The sequence below is a fragment of the Crocuta crocuta genome, unplaced genomic scaffold (genome assembly GCF_008692635.1).
Source record: "Crocuta crocuta isolate KB4526 unplaced genomic scaffold, BGI_CrCroc_1.0 scaffold159, whole genome shotgun sequence".
Taxonomy (NCBI): domain Eukaryota; kingdom Metazoa; phylum Chordata; class Mammalia; order Carnivora; family Hyaenidae; genus Crocuta; species Crocuta crocuta.
In genome coordinates, this window is record NW_027533263.1 from 3,291,970 (window position 1) to 3,308,908 (window position 16,939).

At 34.5% G+C, this 16,939-nt stretch overlaps 1 protein-coding gene across 14 annotated transcripts in view; it reads left to right on the forward strand.

Moving 5' to 3' along the window:
- Positions 1-16,939, forward strand: part of ABI2 (abl interactor 2) — a 115,423-nt gene that overhangs the window by 64,737 nt on the left and 33,747 nt on the right. For 4 of the 14 annotated variants that reach the window (XM_077747653.1, XM_077747656.1, XM_077747659.1 and 1 more), the window contains exons 3-7: positions 4,427-4,603; positions 6,070-6,087; positions 12,270-12,367; positions 15,742-15,888; positions 16,675-16,799. In XM_077747653.1, coding sequence (XP_077603779.1) covers positions 4,427-4,603; positions 6,070-6,087; positions 12,270-12,367; positions 15,742-15,888; positions 16,675-16,799 — 565 coding nt within the window. The remainder of the gene's footprint in view (positions 1-4,426; positions 4,604-6,069; positions 6,088-12,269; positions 12,368-15,741; positions 15,889-16,674; positions 16,800-16,939) is intronic. The other 10 variants (XM_077747654.1, XM_077747657.1, XM_077747660.1 and 7 more) reach the window with 3 other exon arrangements.

The window sequence follows — 16,939 nt, forward strand, 5'->3', positions numbered from 1 at the left end:
TCTTGGTACAGCCTTTAAAGTCCAGTTTGTCTGATACAAGTATGGCTACTCCAGCTTCCTTTTGACTTCCAGTAGCATGATAGATAGTTCTCCATCCCCTCACTTTCAACCTGAAGGTATCCTCAGGTCTAAAATGGGTCTCTTGTAGACATTAAATAGGTGAGTCTTGTTTTCTTATCCATTCTGATACCCTATGCCTTTTGACTGGAGCATTTAGTCGATTTACATCAGTGTTATTATTGAAAAATATGGGTTTAGAGTCATTGTGTTATCTGTAGATTTCATGTTTGTAGTGGTGTCTCTGGTACTTTGTGATCCTTGCAGCATCTCACTCACAGAGTTCCCCTTAGGTCTCTTGTAGCACTGGTTTAGTGGTGATGAATTCCTTCAGTTTTTGTTTGGGAAAACCTTTATCTCTCCTTCTATTCTGAATGACAGGCTTGCTGGATAAAGGATGTTTGGCTGCATATTTTTCCTGTTCATCACATTGAAGATTTCCTGCCATTCCTTTCTGGCCTGTAAAGTTTCAGTAGATAGGTCTGATACTACGCTTATGTGTCTACCTTTGTATGTTAAGGCCCATTTATCCCTAGCTGCTTTCAGAATTCTCTCTTTATCCTTGTATTTTGCCAGTTTCACTATGACATGTAGTGCAGAAGATCGCTTGAAGTTAGGTCTGAGGGGAGTTCTCTGTGCGTCTTGGATTTCAATGTCTATTTCCTCCCCCAGGTTGGGGACGTTCTCAGCTATGATTTGTTTGAGTACACCTTCAGCCCCTTTCTGTCTCTATTCTTCTTCTGGGATTCTTATTATATAGATATTGTTCCATTTAAATCACTTAGCTCTCTAATTCTCCCCTCATGATCCAAGGTTTCTTTCTCTTTCTTTTTCTCAACTTCCTCTTTTTCCATAATTTTATCTTCTAATTCACCTATCCTCCCCTCTGCCTCTTCAATCCATGCTGTGGCTGCCTCCATTTTATTTTGCACCTCATTTGTAGAATTTTTAATTCATCCTATTATTTTAGTTCCTTGATCTCTGTAGCAATAGATTCTCTGCTGTCTTCTATGCTTTTTTCAAGCCCAGCAATTAATCTTATGACTTGTTATTGTAAATTCCTGTTCAGTTAGATTGCTTCTATCTGTTTTGATCAATTCTTTAGATGTCATTTTTTCCTGGAATTTCTTTTGAGGAGAATTCTTCCATTTCATCATTTTGGCTAGTTTTCTGTCCTCTATGTGTTTTAGATGCTTGTTATATGCTCTGCACCTGCTCGAGCACTGCTATATTAAAAGAGGAGTCACATACTATCCAGGCCTAGCCCTTCAGGAGGTGTTTTTTTGAGAGTGTTACTTGCTCTCTGTTGTTGTGACTTTGGTTATTTTATTTCCCTACTCATAGTGCTGTTTTAGACTCTCTACCAGTTGTGGCTTGATTTGTTCCTTGAAGTAGCCCTGGAAAGGAAAACAAACAAACAGAAAACACAAACTTCCAAACACACAAACAAATTCTAAAAAAGGCAAAAAACCGGAAACTCCAGTTACAAGTAAAGAATAAGGTGGAGGTGGTGCTGATGGAAGAGCACATACAAAGAGAGGAATGACAGGGGCAAGGAAAGGAAAAAATAAACATTGACCAGGCAGAGAGACTAAAGGGCTTAATCCAAAGAGAGGGAAAGGAAAACAAAGAAGGAGGCAGGGAAATAGAAAAGAAGATAAAGTAGCCCAGACAGAGAAACTATACGGCTTCATTATTCCAGAGAGAGAGAGGAAAGTAAAGAAAGAATTGTAGATAGAGCATGTATCAAGAGAATGGATTAACTGTGTCTGCTTAAATCAACAACAGAGTAACCAGACCAGAGGAGGGAAGAATTATGAAGGAGAAGAGGAAGGAAGAATGTATCTATGTAACAAGAATGGTCTGAGAGTTAATCCAAGCAGTGCAGCAGCACTGGTCTGGAGGAGGGGGCCGTCTCATTCCTCAGCATCTGTCCTGCTCCAGTAGATGTGCAATTAACAGGCACAGTGGGGCATGCTTTGATGTAGGCAGTCCTGCCTCCACTGTTGGCCCTGAGGTCTGATCCCTGAGGCCCTGCCTATGGCCTATCAGGTTGTCCTGGTGTATCCCTGGTAGTGACTCTGTCTCTTTGCCTCCCAGACTCTTCAGGTTCAGAGTCCTTTGGTTTCAGTCCTTTGTTTGAGATAGGCGAGAAGTTCAGATCTCCCTATTCCTTCGCCATGTTGGCCCCTCCTCCCGTTTTTGTTTATTTTGAAGCATACTTAATATATATATATGGAGTCTTCTTAACCCATTTTTTAATGATTTAGGATATGACTCATTAAAAATTATTCAAAATAAGATTTTTATTTCTCTGAAGTTAAAAATAAGTAAATACTGACATTGTCAGTAATATACAAATTTCTTTTTTTCTGTTACAGCTCTCCCAAGTAGTTGAAAAGGAAAGCAGATTTTGTCATTTTTACTTAACATGCCCAGAAAATCTCAAAGATTATTTTTGTTTTAAAAAGAAATACGTAAATGATAAGGTTACTACCATGGCCAGTCTTTGATTTGATGCTTTATTTAGATACTAGTTGTGAAGCTTATAGATCATGTTGACTTTTAGTCTTTTGGTTGAGGGATGCCTGGATGGCTCAGTTGGTTGAGGGTCCACTTTGGTTCAGGTCATGATCTCATAGTTTGTGGGTTCAAACCTCACAGGCTCTATGCTGACAGCTCAGAGCCTGGAGCCTGCTTCAGATTCTGTGTCTTTCTCTCTCTTTCTGCCCCTCTCCTGCTTGTGCTCTCTCTCTCTCAAAAATAAATAGACATTTAAAAAAATCTTTTAAGTCTTTTGGTTGAAATAGGAGGCTTTGAATTTGTTTCAGGTTTCCTTCAGACCTTAGGTAGTTTAAAAGGGTAGATAATCAGCTTTCAGATTCCATAAAGTGATATTTAATACTATCATAATGGTTTTCATTTCTATATCATTACCTGTTTCTATTTTTATTTTGTTTTATTTTATTTTTAAAGTTTATTTATTTTGAGAGAGACAGAGACAGTGAGAGTTGATGCGGGGCAGAGAGAAATGGAGTAAGAATCCTAAGCAGACTCTGCACTGACAGCACAGACTTTTGATTTCTGCTCAGGTCATGATCTCGTGGTGTGTGGGTTTGAGCCCTGCATCAGGTTCTGTGTTGAGAGTGTGGAGCCTGCTTGGGATTCTCTCTTTCTCCCTCCCTCTTTGCTCCTTTCCAGCTTTCTCTCTCTCTCAACATATAAACTTGAAAATTTAAAAAAATAAAATAATTGCTTTTCACATCCCACTAAATTAGAGCCTGCTGTTTGAAAATGCTGTTTAATAATATTAATTAAATTAATAAAAATTAAACATAGTATTAATTATCTATGCACAGAAATTCACCCTCTATTAGTAAATGGAAGAGTGAAAACACATCCTATGTGAACATTTAATAACTTGAAAAAATTAATGAAATATTTTATGAGTATTGTGTCATGATAAAAAACAATTTTTTTTGTCAAAAAATGATTGTTAGCTTTGTATTTATATTTTAGTCCTCTTTTTTTTTTTTTAACATTTATTTATTTATTGAGAGACAGAGTCTGAGCAAGGGAGGGGCAGAGAGAGAGAGGGAGTCACAGATTATGAAGCTGACTCCAGGCTCTGAGCTGTCATCACAGAGCCTGACATGGGGCTTGAACTCACTAATTGCAAGGTCATGACCCAAGCCAAAGTCAGATACTTAACCGACTGTGCCACCCAGGCGCCCCTCTTTTTTTTTTTTTTTTTTTTTTTAATAAAAAAGGCATTTAAACACCAATGGAAATTATACTAATAGGTTATTTTAAAATGTTACCAACTTAACCACGGGGGCTTTCTTGATCATTATATTAGTATAAATATTAATTGGGTTTGGAAAAAATTAGCATGCTTTAACCCAAGAATTGGCAAACTTTTTCTGCAAAGGTCCAGCTAATAAATATTTTAGGCTTTGCAGACATACAGTCTTTGTTATAACTATTCATCTCTTTCCTTGTGGTGCGAAAATATGTAAGCAAGTAGAATGGCAGCAGTCCAATAAAATTTTATGTATAGAAACTGAAATTTAAATTCTGTATAATTTTCACATGTCATGACACTAATTTTCTTTTGACTTTTTAAAACCATTAAAACATGTAAATACCACTCCTGCATTGTAAAAAAACAAAAAAGACTTCAGTTTTTAAAAAACTTAGTGGGCGAGATTTGGTCTGCCAGCCATGATTTGCCAGCCCTTGCTTTAGCCTAGAAATGGAGATTAAGCATATAAATAATGATGTTAAATCACTGAGCATTTATATTTTGACTTTTCTGGATATTAGAGCTATATACATCTTTGTGCTGTGCTTATATTATACTTTGCAGACCGTTGATATTCATAAAGAGAAAGTTGCAAGAAGAGAGATTGGTATTTTGACTACCAATAAAAACACTTCAAGGACACATAAGATTATTGCTCCAGCCAATCTTGAACGGCCAGTTCGTTATATTAGAAAACCTATTGACTATACAATTCTAGACGATATTGGACATGGAGTAAAGGTAAGTATAATTTTTGTCAATCTTTTAAAAACAGTAGTCCATAATGAAACTAACTTTTTAGAAAATTAAGCTTTTATCTTTTCTTTTCTAGAGGCCCAAGTTTTGGCCCAGTTGTGATTCTGAAGATTCCTTACTACTATAACTATTTTATCCTTCTTGCTTCTTCTTAGTGCTATGCTTTTAAGTTTTAGTCATCTTTAAATGAAATCCATTTACTTAAACAGTTATGATAATACCTCATGTAGATTGGGCAAATAAGCATGGTACAGTTTGTGTAATCTTTTAATGATTTAGTGTGACTGATTAAAAGATTAGTTCGTATGTTATTATTTACCTTACCTCAAGAATTTATCAGCAAACTTCTGGCATTAGTTTTCAGAAAGAACATGTATAAACAAACATGTACTTTGAATTTTTCTAAAATACTATCTTAATATTTTGGGTGAAAAAAATGAAACATTTTGGGTGAGAATAGTGTAGATAAAAGTAATATATGAATTAATATTTCCACTCATTTTAAGTATGTAGCCATTATGTATTTTGGCTATCTTTTAAAATGTATTAGAGTACCACTACATATGTAAAATACCATGATCAAAACTGAAGCACATATAAATTTCTTTGAAATTGGTATTTATACTTTAGAAACTATTTGGAGCCTCAGCTAAGTATTAAGTTACTTAAAGTTTACATCTTAATCATTAATTTGAAAGGCAATGACTTATCAAATGTGACTTTGAATAAACATATAATATACTTATAAGTGAAACTGTATAGTTTATGCAGTTGATTTGTCTTTATATATAAGCAAATTTAAATTAAAAAAATACTATACTAGTATCACTAGAAATCATTTAAATTTAAATTTAGTGTAGAACTATGTAAAAGAAAATATACAGTATAATTTTTAAAAATATTTTTCTTTCTCAGAATTTTGATAGAAGCATTATTTAGAATTTGATATTTAATTTCATACTTAGAATTTTATAATTTTGAGATTTTTTTCAAAGCTATTAACTATTAGAAAATTTTAGGGTACTGCCGAATCTAGTTCCAAAAGGCACTTAGAATAAAGCATAATATTTGTGTTTGCCCATTTATGTAATAAAAACACGATTTCCTTCCCACTCCAATTCTTAACCTAATTCAAGTAAAATGTTATTCTTTTGGGACTCTGTAGTCCTTCTTATTTGGACTTTTAGTGTTTATGCGTCACTAATTTGAAGAAATCTTTATTAATGTTTTTGAATAAAGCAATGTCATATAATTTCATCAGAAAACCTTCCTGTTCATGACACATTCTGCTTTGACCACTCTTTCTATGATCTACTGAAACATTATTTTTTAATGCTGAATGCTTAACTTGTTTTTTGTTTTTTTCCTTTCTCTTCACATCCTGAAGTTTCAACTAACCTTTCAATGCTTTTTTTCCTTACCTCTTTTATTTGCTCCATTTATGCATTAAGTGGTTGCTTAGATTTAAGGTAAGAGATTCCAGGGCTGGATTTCCATTCTTTGTTCTTATGTAGAATATTACATATGGGGAGTGAAGAGATATTTGGCACTTGGCCTTCTAAAATCAACAAATAATTCCTCTTTTTAATATTTAAACATTTTTGTCATGCAACTTTGTGGTGTGTATTCCTGTTCTGGGAGGGCAGATTTTTTTTGTTTTGTTCATCACCTTGTCCTTTGCACCTAGAACAATGCCTGACACACACACTAGGTGCTTAGTAAATATTTTTGAATAAATGCTTATTTTGCAATGTTAATATGTTTTGTGAAAATAAAATGTAAGTTACCCTGTCATAAAATGTCATTATGGAGTAAAATTTGCTGGATTTTTGTAAATGTAGAATTTATGTTATGGATTGGAGGGCCAACTAATGTCATTTACATCCTTCATTTAACCCTCCCCCTGTGTAATAGCCTTTTTATTCTATAAGTGGTGTGCTTTATTATACACCTTGTGGCCAGTATGTCATTATCTCTTGACTCTTAGTCAATGTAAAGTAAGTGAGAAGTGGAAAATATTCAGTGTTATTTATGGGTTTTTTTTAAGTTGCAGTATCATGTATTTTGCAAAATCAAGATTAGTTTCTTTTTTCAAATTGCTATATTAAGATATATATATTTCAATATAAACTCATTTTATGAGTTTTTCTGAGTATTATATCAAAACATGAAAAGTTCATGATAGTATATAACAACACGTTAAGAATTAGAGAAATATTTTGTTACGTATTTCAGTAAGAGTTTAGTTTGTTGTTTTACAGTTTTAGTATTTTGGAGAATTAATGGTAAAAGACATTCAAGTGTGTTCAAGAAGGCTTTTAAAATAGAATGTTACTAAAATTATTTTCACCAAACTAAGCATACATTTCCTTTTTGTTCTTATTTTCTTAGCTGACCTTTGTAATTTCTTTTCAAATACATTTTCTTTCTTTTTTTTTCTTTCTAAAGCCCTGTTATTTGCCATGTCTTTAGTATAAAAAGTGATAATAGGAAGATAACTGAGATTTGAATCATTAGCTATTAACCATGGCTACTGACATTTCAACAGATCCTGGTAGAGAGATGTGACTAGAGTTGAGGCACATGTACTCCTTATGTTATTGAGTAGATGATTTTGGCTCCAAGCCCTCAGTCTTGCTGAGTGAAGGCATGTGGAATTGTGAGATTACTTTTGCATAAAATGCTAAGAACTAGACCCAAATCAGTGTATGAATACCTTGGTTCTTTTCCTGTAAATAGTGTATTCAGATTTTGCTTTTGATGTTTTAAAGTGATTGAGTAAACAGAAAGATTACCTTAAGGAAAAACACAGAAAAGGACTAATTCTTTTCCTATTTAGTATAGACCAGCTTGCTTAGCTGCTATGCCATGTGCATTTCCTCCAGATGCCTTCTTGACCTTTCTGGGTTCAGGATCTCTTCATGTGAGAGATAGACCAACATGAGTGGGAAATGAGAGAAGCTCCTAGAAAGCAAGGAAATATCACACTTGGATAAGATTGCTTAACATCTTTGCTCTTTGTGCCAAAAAGCTTAACTCTTTGAGTACGGTGGCTCTATATAGGTATTTCTTTTATATCTGGGTGCAGTTCAGCAGGCGAGAGGAGTACCCTGTGTTTGTCCTAGAAGCCAGAATGTGCCAATGTTCTGTCTTTTCTTTCTTCCTGTCCACCCCCCTTATTTTTTTTTAGCACATTGTTAATAATTTTCGGTGAACCAAAACAAAGTAGAGTGAAAAAAGTATTCAGTATATGACAAATTATTTCTCTTTTAATGCTGGTATAAAAAATAATTGGTATTTGGAAGGGTGATTAATAGAGTAATATAATACATTAAGGGAGAAAATAGAATTAAAAAACGTTAAAGTTGGAAGAGACTGCAGATAATAAGCCAGTTCAGTGGTTTTCCATCTGAGCTTGGAGACCTTTGGGTTATATCAAGTGCCCTAAAAGTCTCCTGATGTTTGGTGGTAGGTAGGATTATATGCTGCTTTGATTTCCTCAGCTCTTCATGAGTTCTGTCTTTGCTCTTGTTGCTGTCAGACTTATGATGCCTTTCAGATAGTCTCTGAACAGAGATCATACTTTGGGATCAGACACATGGGATTTGACTCAGAAGAATCCTCCATACTAAAAGTTGAATTTTTAACATTCTATACAGCATGTTCTGATGGTGGTTAATTTAGGTTGTTGTTTTTCTTTAGTTGAGTGGGGAGAACAAGTTGTAGAGTTTAATTCATAAGATCTTTGAAAACAATGTAATGATAATTTTACATCAAAAGGCATAAAAACCTAAATGGTGGAATGCTGTATTGGAAGTGTTTAAACATATACCTGAGGCCATTTAAAAGTGGAATTTATACATACACACTATACAATACTACTCCTCTTCTCTTTGTATATTTAAATCCCGCTTTTTAAAAATTTTTAACTATTAACAAACAGTCCAGCTTAGATTTTGCTCTGTGAACTTTTTTGGAGCTTTTCCTTCCCACATTGATATTTCGTTTTTTGGAGATTTCTATATAATTTGTAGACATTCCTTTTTGTTTAAAACATAGAAGTCTTATTTATTCCAAAATATTATAAGTTCCTTAAAAGCAGAGAAACCATTTTATAGGCCTTTGTGTCCCATTCTGACCCCCTGCCATGTCTCCCTTAATTTTCATATTACTTTACCCTTGTGCCTAGTAGTCTGGTAGGTGGTAAGTGATTGATAAATGAAGAATATACCACAGGTATCATTTCAGAAGGTGCTTGCCACTATTCTGTCACAGCACGTCATCTGTCAGTCGGAGATTTCTTCATAGCAGAAGTGTCCTTTGTGAACTAGATCTATCTGACGAGCCAGCTTTATAAAAAATACTGAAGTTCATAGTGTTCTGGGAAAAGCACTGAGATTTGAATAAACATTATATTATGACATATCAAGATTCAAAGAAACATTGAATGTACCAAAAAAGCATAGAGCAGGAGAGGTAGAGGTAAGAGCACTGTAGAAAAAAAATTAAGGCCATAAGAATAGGCTTGATGCTTGGTGCTAGTTGCAGAGATCTCCAAAGCCTGGGAGATAGGACCACTCTTTGAACATGAAAGAACTTTTCTACTTCCATTATTATCTGCATTCCTTAGTCACAGGCCAGTGGCAAAGTATTTGAGCATCATCACTTAAATGAAATAATTCTTCTGTTTTGAGAGTTACTTTTTGGTAGGAAAAAAAGGGGGGGGGGATGTTTCCTGCTGTTTCCACCTTAGACCTAATACCTGCTTTACTTAGTTCTCAATGATGACTTTCGCCTTTATGGAATAAAAAAATGCCCACATAATCGAATGGTTAAAAGCTTCATTCTGACTCCCAAATAAAACTTTGAAATATAATGAGCACACACACTCATGATTCAGGACCAATAACTGCATATTTATGAACCAAATGATAGTTCTGCTTATGTTTACAATTTGTTTTAAAGTTTCATGTGGAATTGCTATTATGAAGTGCAGCTCTGCTTTGTTTTCTTTGTCCTGAGTTTATGGTATGTTCTCCTTTTCTCTCCCTTTCTCTCCCTCCCTCTCTCTCCATCCCTTTCTTTCTCTCTCTCTCCCTCCCTTTCCTTCTCTCTCTCTCTTTCTCTCTCCCTCTCTGCCCCCTGAGGTCCCCTCCTCCACACACAAAATTTAGTCCTGTGCTTTGCTGCTTGTGAGGAAGTGATGTCTCCCCCATAAGTTTCCCTCAAAATAGTGTTTAGAATCATGGCTGCTATCCAGCGAATTTTTTAAGTCAAATTATTTTATATTTGAAATATACTTTCTTTAATTTTAATACAGGTCCTGCCTGTGATAAACAAGTTAAGTTTTATTTGGCAGTTATTCCTGTTCTTTTCTGTTTTCCTCAAATTAAATGGCAGTATTTATACTCTGCATAGCATATTTATTGTTTCACTTACCTTTTTTCACAAAGGAAAACCACCTTGAAGAAGTAGTGAAAAACTCTTTTAGCTTCCTATAAAGGTACAGTATCTGTAAAGTATAAAATTACAGAATTTTTGGACAATCTGCAGGGGCTCTTTGGTTTCATAAGTGATTTAAGTTACTTATCTAAACCCCACTAACCAAGCAGATACAATCATTTGATGATTCTACAGATCATAAAATGTATCAAGGTTTGTTTATGGAAATGTCCACCAGATTTTAATATATAGATTGTTTATGTATTTTATAGATTAAAAGACTTCTAGAAGATACTGCAATTTAAATAAAAACACTTTACATACCAAAACCTTGAATCAAAGTTGGAAAGCTGTTTTCAAGTATTTAGCTGTTCCATGTATAGAATAAAATTCTCTTTTACTTTTTCTGTCCCTGCTCCTTTTCCTTCCTGTTTCTAGCAACTTGATGTAGTTTAGTGTTGGCTCACCTTCTTCTCCCTCATCACTTAAAGTAACTTTGGGTTTTATGTTGTTTCAGGTTGAGCTTAAAGGACTTTGGTTATTACTATAAAAAATCTTCTGATATCATAAATTAAGATTTACAGTTTGAAAGCTACTGGTTATTTGTCATATTATTCCTGAAATTTTCCCTAAATATGGATTGATGTTTTAAAAACTTCTGGCATTTTCATTTTAAGATATCACTAGTATACCCTCTGCTTATTCATGAGGGGAAAACAAGGAGAAGTTAATCTTTATTCTTACTTGATAACTGGTTTGTTTTGTATCTATTAAAAGTAACAACAAAAGGATTACAGATAAATGTTTCACTTGAAAAAATATTGACATTTGAAAGGTATCATTTGTCATTAAAGATTGTTTTAACATCACACACAACTTGTTCACTGGGCTATTCATTTGAAGAGTTTGTTTCATGATATATTATTTCTTGCCTATTCAGAAAACAAGTAGTATTTTAGGATTTTTAAAAATTTCCTTTAAGCCAGTTAATTTTGATAGCCTCCGTACTCTGTATTTGATTATGATTTGTTTTCTTAAAATTTATATTTTGAAATTATGATTATAAATGTATTCTGATTTCAGTGGCATAATGTCTTGCACTTTCATTTTATAAATAAAATTGAATATTCCAGACATAAATTTATTAGAAAAGTTAAGATCTTTGAAGTGTTTGGTAATCCACAATATTAGGGGCTTAAAATAGGGTCAGGTATGAACCCATATGTTGAACATACTTACTCTAACCCATTGGTAATCTCATGCAATTTGAGATTGCATTTGAACTGTATATGTGAATGACTTCTCTTATCTCTTTAAGATGTCCAGATTTCTAGGCTTTCTATATGAATGCTGATATACTTCTTTGGTGGCATCATTTGTTCTCAGATTATGCTACTCTCCTCCTCTTGCATTTTCAATTAGAGATAGAACAGTGAGGAGTGATGGCCCTGCTCTGATTTAGGACTATGTTACATCTTTCCCATAATCTTTATTTTGGGCCTGAATGGGTCTAACTCCCAGTGGAACTAGGACATTGCCATTGGCCCCTCTATTCATCATAATTGAATGGGATACCTCAGCCCTAACTTTCTAGTTCAGATGTTTAGGAACATGACTTAACTTCTGGCAGTTTTCAGGTAGGTGATTCCTTCATAAGAGAGCATTAAAGAAATCCGAATTGTAAGGCTGATCCGCTATTTTAAAAACTGTAAAGTTTTTGGTATATCATACAATTTGACTTTGTATTCTCTAGTTATAATGGATCAGAATTATAGTGCATATTTTATTGGGAAACCTGTATTTTTTATGATATACTTGCTATCTAAAAAGGAATTGTTTAAAGGCATTATTGTTTTTGATTGAGTTTTTCTTTATTAAAACTAAAGTTCTTATAGTTATCCTATTTAAATTTCAATTAAATGTAGTATCAAATAGTCTAACCAGTGATCTGTTGGTGTGATGGCCTAATGGCAAATACAGTCTTTGCATACAAGTCTACAATCATTTGAAAAATCTCATGTTAGGAAGAGTCCTTTGAGTACAACTGTAGAATAATAGTAGAGTAGAAATTGCATATGAAATGCATGGCCTCTAATTTTTTTTCCTATTTAAACCTTCCCCTCCTTTGTTAAATAGCATAACACTATTTCCCAAAAGTGACATTTTGTTTCACTGCATATGAGTTGATTTTTCCTCCACATTTTTTTAGGTGAGTACCCAGAATATGAAGATGGGTGGGCTGCCACGTACAACACCTCCAACTCAGAAACCCCCCAGCCCCCCTATGTCAGGGAAAGGGACACTTGGGTAAGTATGTAATAATTGAAAACCATTTTGTGTAGTGTTGTTGAAAATTAAACACTACATACATTTAAATTAACTTCTAATATTTGAAACAACATTTTCATCCCAAGATTATCTTTTCTGTGTGTAACTTTCCTTTTTTCTGGGAAACATCTTTATAACATTAAAAAGATTTTGTTTAAAAGTTATTTTTCTAATGAATTTTAAATTTGAGGTAAAATCCTAGCCCAAATTCATGGCTTATTTTAAACTGTACTCTAATTTCAGAAATGCTTTAGAGTATTCTGTGTTATTTAGACTATTCTTCAGAAGAACACTGTGTAGATTACGAAATTCTGTATATCTTGTGTGCTTATGAGAATACTGAGCTTTAATTCTGTCTCACAGAAGGGAGCTCTGGATTTGACTTTTGGCAAAAATAGCCAATTTATGTAAAAGCTTAACATTTTTCTTCTGTAGCATCATAATATAAACATTTGCTTTATCATGGAGATTTGTGATCAGGTGGACATATATCCCAGAAGCCAGATAACTAAAATTATGCCAGCTGTGCTCCTGCTCTGTGGTCTTGCATAGTCAGCCTGTTAGCAATTCAGTTTTTTCATCTGTAAAAGGGGGTAATACTTGTTCTCTATCAACTTTTCAGAGTCATTGTACCACAAATTGGATTGTTTAAAAAAATATGTAAGACAGACAATGCTTGACACCCATTGGCTTTATGATACATGCTTAAAATGTTTTAAATTGGCAATCTTCTTTTTGGCCCCCTCACCAAAAAAAAGGGGGGGAGAGAAAATGACAAAAATCCTAATTAGGACAGGACAAGATGAATTAGAATGTAAAAGAGGATGATGTTGGAAGAGGAATTATAGTTAGGACAGTGGGAAATAAAAGGATAAAAATGAATTCCTGCCAGGAATAGGATGATCTTATTTGGGGCCACAAATAAAACAAATTCGCTTAGATTAGAGAGGAAAGCATCTAGTAGATCAAATAATATTTAAACTTCAGTGTAGTATGTTGATGACATGGTAGGCTGTAATGGTGCAGTTGTAAGAGTAGAGAGATCAAGAGGAAGTATTTGTTTTCCTTTGCAATGTCTGTGTTTCTGTTATATGTAGTACCTAACAGATTTTGTTAGGTTTTAAGTCAAGATTGTTAGCAAGGTAACCCTCTGTCCTCTTAGTAAAACAGAACTTTTGGTGGCTCTCAAATTTTGAAGATTTATTCATATACCAGTATTTGCTTCCCTTGTGTATTAGCAAGGGTTTTGCAGGTCACTGAAGACCAGAGTTGCTGAGCACAAACCAGCAGATGGTCACAGTGCGACGTTCTTGCATGGTCTAGCCTAACCATCATATTTTGTTCCTTTGCCCCTTATTTTTTACTTTGTTTGTATCATTGCCTTCACTGTATTGTTCTCAGCCAACAAGGGTTTTTTCTTGCATGAAACAGAACATTTTTATTGTCTGGAAATCAGATGTTTGGAAATGAATCAGTATCTTATGTTTTTTTTTTAGATTTACATTATAATTTTAGAGATGCCTAAACTTTTTAGTATTTCTTTTTAATTTTAGAGAGAAAGAGAGTAAATGGGGTGAGGGGGAAGGGGAGAAAGAGGGAGAGAATCTTAAGCAGGCTTCATGTTCAGCATGGACTCAGGGCTTAATCCCACAACCCTAGGATCATGACCTGGTCTGAAATCAAGAGTCCAATGCTCAAGTTACTGAGCTATTCAGGCACCCCTAAACTTTTTAGTATTTTATTTATTTATTTTTTAAATGTTTATTTTTGAGAGAGAGAAGAGTGGGGTAGGGCAGAAAGAGAGAGAGGGAGAATCCAAAGCAGGCTCTCAGCTGTAAGTGCAGAGCACAATGGGGGGCTCAAAGTCATGAACCATGAGATCATGACCTGAGCAGAAGTCCAATGCTTAACCTACTGAGCCACACACAGGCACCCCACTTTTTAGTATTTTAAATCCAAGTTCCTGATACTCCTTTTTCTTCCTTGGACCCACTATGTCACCTAGTGGCCTTTAATTATTTTTAAAAAATTTTTTAGACAGAGAGAGAATTTCCAGTCTCCATACTCAGTGAAGACCTGATACGGTGCTCCATTCTACCATCCTGGTATCATGACCTGAGCTGAAATCAAGAGTCAGATGCTCAACCCACTGAGCCACCCAGGCGCTGCTACTTATTTTTAATTATTAATGTACTTATGTATTTATGCAAGATTTTGAGCGTAGTAGAGTGGACAGCATCAGTACAAAGTGATCTCATTGAAAATCTCTCTGGGCTATTGAGTAGCCCAGGAAAACTGTATTTAAAGGAACCTTGGGGCTCTAGGAGGAGTGAATTATTGAGAAATTTGTAAGGGAGTAACATCATTTCAGGAAAAGAAAGCTTTTTAATTTTCACATCTTGAGATCCCAGTTTTTATTCTTTTAGAAACCAGAATTGTATCTATAGAATGTCACTTTCATGTCAGTTGAGTATTTGTCATTGTCGTAAAGGATTTAGAAACTTAGAGATAAAAATTAATTTAATAATCATTAATGTGCCATTGTGCATCCTATTTCCTGTCAGATTTCCTTTCTTTTCTCATTCTCTTCCCTTTTAAGGAAATTTTGAGAAGGAAATATATTAATAAAATTCAGTCTTTTTTGTACTTTATAGTCCAAAGCAAAATAAGTAGAAAGATTTAGGTGGTCTTTTATTTTTTCTTTCTATTTTAAATGTTGAACACTGAGGAGGGTAAGAGGTAAGAGAGGTCAAGGTAAAAGTTGAGTGAGGGGAGAAAGGAAGTGAGGGGAGAATGGAAGGAGAAGAGATTAACTTGTGTATTTCTGTGTATGGATATAGTGCAATTTCTATGTATTACTATATAGAAAGGGAAGTGACTTGTTAGAGTTGCTATTGATCATCACTGTGGGGGTTGTGGAGCCAAATTCTAGATTTATTTACCCTATCTTTGAATATCTTTGGTAGGGAGAGAGGGGTGAGGAAGATAATTAGTGCATTCATGCATTTCAGTTGGGAAATTTTGGCATGGTGCTAAAATAATTTGAACTCATTTAAAAAAAAAGCCTGAGAAACACTGGCTTACTCAGTGGGAGAATCTTTGTGCTCTCTGAGAATGAATGAACAAAATTGCATTAGTACAGAGAAATGAGGTTGGAGACTAAACAGTAGCAATACTCATTGAAACCCTAATGGCAAAGAAATGATATAAAGAAAGACTGAAATTGGTAGCTGGGTTATGTTAAAACATTTTCCTGTCTCTGAATACAAATTGTATTTCACTACTGGCAACTCTTTGAATTTATTGTGCCGAAACTTGCTAATCACACAATACATACGCTCTTCTTTTTGTAGGCGGCACTCCCCCTATCGCACACTGGAGCCAGTGCGTCCTCCAGTGGTACCAAATGATTACGTACCTAGCCCAACCCGTAATATGGCTCCCTCGCAGCAGAGCCCTGTGAGGACAGCTTCTGTGAATCAAAGAAATCGAACTTACAGGTATTTTCTCTACCTCAGTGCAAAATGTGATGGTCATAGTACCATTATTTGTTCAGATTACTTCAGTTAAGTCTCTCTCATTTTCCAAGCACTAATAAGTTCTTTTCCTCACCCTACTCCCCAAACCTCATCTGATTCCACCTCTCTCTTCTCATGTTCTGATGGAGCTTTGAGGTCAGGAAGTTGAAAAAACAGACATCTTAAAATACAGACTTCTCTACAAAATTAATAGTTAAAGTTGACCTGGAAAAGGTTGTGGACCAGATATGGGAAAAAAAAGTTATGGATCAGATGTGGGAAATTGCAAGTTATTTTTTGGTGGAACTTTACAGATGAAAAACCAAATACAATAAAACATTAATATCAGGATATCATTACAATATGGTATATAAGGATATCATTACAAATAAAATTATTTTTTAATTATTAATCAAATAACCTGGTTAGGGAAACTGTGTTTTTACTATAAAAAAGTTTCTTCAGACAATAAAGGAAAGTAATAGTATTTTTATATGTTGAGCCCTATCACCACTTATATTTGTGCAGAATTTTTCCTTCTTTCTCAATTTCTTTAATAGATGTTTTAAAAGTTAACCATTAAAAAGTGGTCAAAGCAAGTTTCTTGAACTTAGTATTTTTCCTGTTTTATTAAGAAATTAATATCTGAAGAGGAGGACTTTTGAATTATCTTTATTTAGCTATGTTCATTTCAGAAAGTTTTGGGAAATGCTGGCAGTATCTTCCTTTATATAAATACTCATGCTTTGGTGGCTCTTACTTCTTCAGCAGCAGCGGGAGTAGTGGAGGGAGCCACCCGAGTAGTCGGAGCAGCAGTCGGGAGAACAGTGGCAGTGGGAGCGTGGGGGTTCCCATTGCTGTCCCGACTCCCTCTCCTCCCAGTGTCTTTCCAGGTAAAACACAAATGGTGCCTCATCTTTACTTGTCTTTTTTCAACTTGAATTCAATGTATGATTTAAGTACTTTCTTCATAATCAGGATTTTGTCTTCTTTAGGACTCCAGAAATGTTGAGAAATTTTTATGCATTTTTTA